Here is a 5920-nt window from a genome sequence, read left to right on the forward strand (position 1 = left end):
CTCAAAGTACCTACACGAGAATTTACAATTTTCAATGTCGTCAATAAACTCGGAATATTTTCACCTCTCGGTTCAGAGAAGTATGTAAGGCTGTCCGCGGCGTGCTTATCTTTAACATCCATGTTATAGGCTCGTTTTCATCTCGAGGCCCGCTTCAGCTTTCGTTCCCTCCATCCTGATCTGGACCTGGACTTTCGTTCTTCAATGCTTAGTGGTGGCTCCCCTAGAAGTCAGCCTCTTGATACTAAGCCTCAGTCGGTTCTCTCTTGATCTGACTGCAACGCACGCAAATTATTAATATGGTTGAAACGTTCAAATATAGCAGGTCTTCCGCAGGTACATTGTACCTCTGTCTGGATTCTGATCACACAAGCCGTACTTGTACGCTTTAGGTTTTCCCTTTCTAACTTGCGTGTGACACGCCATGTATTTAGCCAGAACATCAAGTAGAATACCTATCTCTTCGTGCCCGGTTGGATAGTGCATATTTTACCAATACAAATATTCATATTAATTTGTGTATCAACTCTGTTCTTTACAGAGACAGGCAATTCTAGGAGGGATGACCTAAAGTGTAGCCACCTGATTGTGATACTCGGCAAAGCAGTTGCGCTTTGAGGACGAGGGCGAGCGATACGATAAATTCCCATGAAAAAAATAATTCCAATCCACGTCTGAAGCTCGTTGAAAGTCATAATTTTCCATTTTCGTGCGTTTTTCGTTACAGCGTACGCATTAGTATTCATAACTAGCGAGCAGAGCATTTCAGGCGATACAAACCGCTGAAATATGGCGAGGGGGGAGCAATCTATTGTAGTAGCAGCTCCAGCAAAGACGCTAAAGCCCCCATGGGAAGCGTGCGTGTGGCGAAATGGCGTGTACACAGGGCGGGCGCTCGTGGTGTCTTCCATCCTTGTCCATTCTCATCTCACTTTGCGACGATGGCCTTTTTTAGTCTGAGGGTGCCTTCATTCGTGGCTCTTGAGGCGTCTATTTTACGCTATCTTGTGCTTTTTTTTTAGTTGCATCCGGCTCAATGTGGGTTTTTGATTGGTAATTTCAAATTGCCACAAATCCAAGTGGTTTTCAAGAAAATGACCGATGATGCAAATTTGCATCACTCGGGCACGAAGAGATAAATAATGAGTGTGCATTTGTTTTTTTTTATTCTGCAATAGCTTCTTAGTACCCAGCTACGGATTTTGGACTCCGTGTGCCAATTGCGTTTAAGACTCGCAGACAGACGGTCGACAACTTTATCACATGCGCCTGCAATGTGCCATATATAAGACAACATCCCTATTTAATAATTTGCGTATCTTTTTCGTTTCGTTCGTTAACAACCACGTTTCCTACGTTCACGTCCTCCTGCACGCCACTTCGGCTACGACTCAACCCTGGGTCACAGCCGACAATAACTTAGCCACTTGGACTCACGCCGCGGGGAGCCTGCCCTGCTTCGCAGCCCTCAGTCAGCTTTCATGACTGTTGCTGTACTGTGCTCTGACTCACTTCACTTGTGTGACTGCCACGCCCACTCTGTCCGTGGCCGCTGTTCACTCGTCCGCGCGTTCCATAAGTTTCGGTGCATCCATCAGTGCTCGTTCCTGTGTTGAGGGTCGCCGTCCACGCATCAGGCGTCTTCAGGCGACCTCAGGCCTTTGCGCGTTCTCTTGACCCGAGCATCGGCTCCTTCAACAGCCGCCCGTTCGTTCAATCTGCATTCTTGTCTTGGCGCCTCATGATGCAACTTCAAACTGAAAGCCTTTCGGCTCCGTGCGAGTCTGCGGATCGTTGCTTTCAAAGACGCCAGATGCCTTCAAGACGAACGCCAGCGACTGCTCGCACGGCTCGGTTCCACCGTCTTTCGTCTCCTCGACCGTCATTGATCACTACTAAAAATCACTCCAGGTCCAGGATACCAGACGTGCGGCTCTCACGTCAGCAACCGTTTCCTCCTTCGTATCGCTCTCTCTGACGCCGGACAATTCAAACTGGTCATCGTTGCCAAGCGTCGTGCGCCTCAACGTATTATACGACTTCCTCATACCAAGGGTCTTCCACGACCCGTCCGACGCTTTATAATTCGGCGTACACGTTGACGTAGACCCACCCGGTTTTCGATCGCCCGTTCTTCGTAGTCCATCTTCGGTCATAATCGATACTCCACCACGGACGTTCACCAGACGTTCGTATTTCGTATTCGAGAGAATACTAGCCAGCTCGATTGAGTCGTCTTCGCCGTTGCAGCTTCATCAGTCCGTCACTCGTCCCCTGGCTGCACACTTTGTCGCCATTGCTTCGATTTGTCTTCACTTCGTTTCTGCGGTCGATGTTGGGTCGTGAGCTGCCGCCGTTGCTCGTACAGCTGCTCGTGCCGCTTCGACATTGATCCTCGTCGCGTTCCGATCTTCCTCGTTCAGTTGTTTCGTCAAGTTCGCTGTCCCGTGGAGAAGAAGGGCCATTGGATAATGATAGCTCGCTAGAAACGACGTGTGCGTTATTACGGACTCTGGCGGTCCTGCTTTGCCATCGAGTTCTAGCAACCAATTCTCGTAGCCACGATCTCTACAGTTCGCATCGGTCCCATCCACTGCTACACATTTCTTCGCCTTCGGTCCTTGTGGTGGATTGAACACCCACGTCAAAACTGAACGGTCGTCGTTGTCGGGTCCTTTGATCGTAGTACCAAGCTTGCCTCCCTTGGCTGTAGTAGACCCACGAGCTTCTGGATGACCTTGCCGGTCAACTTAGGCGCTTCGTCCATAATTCCCTAAATGCACCAGCAATCACGAATTGTTCACCACCACCTGCAACCGGAAAGATCCCATGTATACTTAACTCTCAGCAATTACGTACGTCTCTTCCTCGTATGCTGGTATGACCTCTCTCGGTCTCGCCTTGCAACTGCCACATTCATGGCAACATTGAACCCAAAGCTGCTACCACCAAAACTAGACCAAAGAAAAACAGCGTTTTTGGTTCGGTTTGGTGTGGTTTTGGGAAAAATAAAGTATTCGGAGCGACAGATCACCTGCTGCTTTCACGCAGTTGCGTCGTAAAAAACTTCAGGCTATCAAGAGTGAAGGTCTCATTCGTCAAGGACAGCGGTGACCATGGTGCGTTTGCTCGTGGACCCTCTCCTTGCATTTCCTGTTCTCTGTCTAATATAAATCATATTTGCTGCCAAAAGTTTAGAACTTACAGTCTGACAGGGTGCTACTGGTGCCGAATCCCGGCTTAGCGTCCCGTCTGCAAAAGGTGGAGACTCAACGCGAATGATGCGAGGGCAACAGCAACACTCGCATGCTCCAGTGAGTCGACTCCCTCCACTCCAGCAAGTTGTTCATAGCGGAAGCGGTTGACCGCACAGCAGTATCGTGGGTTACGTGAGATATATGGAGATCGGTTTCCAGATTACAAATCAAGCGATGAGCCGGCTCCAAACTGTCGTACCGACGATGAGCGTTGGGAAGCAAGCTTGCTGCGATGTCTTCCGTCTGATGATGAAGAATCTGGTGACGCGTCTCGAACAATACATGTGACCCTGACTACGAAGATGATGGTCGGTCTGCTGGCAGCACATCCGGTACCAACGGTGGTGAGAGCGATAATACCGCAAGTAGTGGTTCCACTTCGGAGGGTAAGGAGAAAGCTGGTTTCGTTGAAGCACCGAAAAAGCACCGAAAGCTACACCAAATACTGAAATCGGAAGTGATATTGGAAGAGAGTGACTACGCCGACGCAGACAGCCCTGTTACTGATCTATTTCTCGAAGGATTCCCGATGTATTGGACGTCGTGGGATGCTTTCTACCTCGCATTTGATGAGTTCCAGTCGAAGACATTTCAGCGCTTCCCTTCGCAAAGTAGTACCTCTATTGCCACACGAAACAAGACCATCTCTGCGGCACAAAAGAAGGCTCTGGTAAAGCAAAGTGGCACGAAGAAACGAGGGAGCAAGATTACTATTGGAAGCAACAACAACGATACAAACGGGAGAACATTGCTTCCTGAGTCATGGAAGATATATAGCCGAAGAATTTGTGTGCATACATGGAATGACCTACGAAGCGCGTGGTGGGGAAAATAAAGCACGAACGTGTTCGAGATGTGGGTTGTAAGGTGCGTGTAAACGTACGCGTCGCTGCTACGCCGAACGGGGCTGGATTTCATCTTGTTGTAAAAGCCACGAAGGAGCACAACCACCCCCTGGCCGAGCACCAATGCCACGACTACGCAGAGAATCGACGCGTACAAGACCCAGATCTACGCCAGGATGTTGCTGTTATGCATCAAGCAGGGGCCAAACCTCTCGGTATACTTGCCTTCCTTTGACAGCGGACAGGTTTGGTGTTGTTTTGGTGCGATTTTGGTGGAATTCGGTATTTATGTGAATGTGTCGGGGTTTACTTAGGCAAACATACAACGCTGCGCGATGTGCACAATATGATGCAAGATGCTAAGCAGACATTTCAATGTGGACGTTCAGACGCAGAAAAGCACTATCGGTGTTGGGCGGTTCTGTGAGATGAACGCCGGCAATATGGCCGAGTTCGTAGCAGACTATGAGTCGAACCAGGTGCAGGTCGTGACATTCCAGACCGCGCGACAGAGGCGCCTCTTTAGTGCGTTCCGGAGGTGGTTTTGGTAGATGCGACCCCCAATACGAATGTTAACCGCTACAAGCTCTTCAGCTTTGCTGTTCATGACGTGTTCGGACGGGTATGAACTGCGGGTGTTTGTACCAAAACTTACTGTGATTTTTGTTCGAATTTGGTGTTGTACAGGGTCAATTTGTGCATCATGCACTGGTGCGAACAGAAAGAAAGGAGAATCTAGCTCTTGCCGTTGCCTCATTTAAGAAGCAGAATTCGGACTGGGAGAAGGTTCGTGTAGTGATGACCGACAAAGCGATGCACGAGAAGGACGTGCTAATTGAGGCATGGCTTAACGCCAGGCAGCCCTTGTGCAAATGGCACGTTGAAACTTGGCTTAAGAAGCACTGTTTACGTTTGGGAGGTCTCGGCAAAGTGGAGACGCAGGAGCTGAAAGTAATCATGATGGGGCTCGTAAACGCTCAATCGCAACAAGAGTATGATGATCTCAAAGAGAAGCTTTTGGATAAACTGGGCAATGACACTGAGAACTTTCTGTACTAGACGTTCATGCAGCACTGGGATACTACCACGGATGAATGGGTGATGTTCAAGAGAGGAGATGTTCCATACCTGATGAACAACACCAATAACCGACTTGAATCGAAGTATGGTCGTCTGAAAGAAATTATCGACGGCGGTTTCTCTATGGATGCCCTAATCTCATAACCATGCAAGAGTATGCCGAAGAGCGCTATCAGGCGGAGTTCAATCGAGTAAGCAGTCGTGTGGTCAATACTAATAATTAAGAGCTGGCGTCGATGGGCCCGTATCTGGGTAAGTACGCGTTCAAGATGCTGCTGCGCCAGCACGAATTAGCAACCGGTCCCAACGCCAGTTATGAAACGAGCAACGCAGACAACGGGGTAACGATCTTGACAAACACCAAAATTGGTGAGAGTCATGAAGTTAACGCACGAGTAAGTATTGGTGTATTTTCTCAGTTTTGGTGCGTTTGGTGCGTTGCTAACTGATGTTCTGTGAAAAGCTATCGGTATCCAGTTGCATTTTTTTCGCAGACTTGCCTCCTACCTTGCCGTCACGTGATGTACGCGCGCGCAAAGTCGAACTACAAGACAGTACTTCCACCCATGACGCGGTTTCCTACCAGGTGAATAACACAAAGCCCCGCCAATAACATCGACGAAGATGAAGTTTCTCTTGGAGAATTCAACCGAGTAAATTGGCCTCCCCCGCGAGCGCATCGTGCTATCACGAGGGATGCTTAATACAATCGGGCAATTGATGGAGCAGATAGTTGAC

At 49.0% G+C, this 5920-nt stretch overlaps 2 protein-coding genes across 2 annotated transcripts; one reads left to right on the forward strand and one right to left on the reverse strand.

Moving 5' to 3' along the window:
* Nucleotides 1–1313: 1313 nt before the first annotated feature.
* Nucleotides 1314–2021, reverse strand: PPTG_24495 (hypothetical protein). The gene has a single exon (XM_008917394.1). It carries the CDS (start codon nucleotides 1884–1886, stop codon nucleotides 1740–1742), a length of 147 nt encoding a protein of 48 aa, XP_008915642.1. The 5' UTR covers nucleotides 1887–2021; the 3' UTR covers nucleotides 1314–1739.
* A 3397-nt stretch (nucleotides 2022–5418) lies between these two features.
* PPTG_24496 (hypothetical protein) lies at nucleotides 5419–5704 on the forward strand (the record flags this gene model as incomplete). The annotated part of the gene is made up of 2 exons (XM_008917395.1): nucleotides 5419–5577; nucleotides 5660–5704. The coding sequence occupies 2 exons, from the start codon at nucleotides 5419–5421 to the stop codon at nucleotides 5702–5704; spliced, it is 204 nt and encodes a 67-aa protein (XP_008915643.1).
* Between the last annotated feature and the right edge of the window lie 216 nt (nucleotides 5705–5920).

Source organism: Phytophthora parasitica (genome assembly GCF_000247585.1).
Source record: "Phytophthora parasitica INRA-310 unplaced genomic scaffold supercont2.100, whole genome shotgun sequence".
Lineage (NCBI taxonomy): Eukaryota > Oomycota > Peronosporomycetes > Peronosporales > Peronosporaceae > Phytophthora > Phytophthora nicotianae.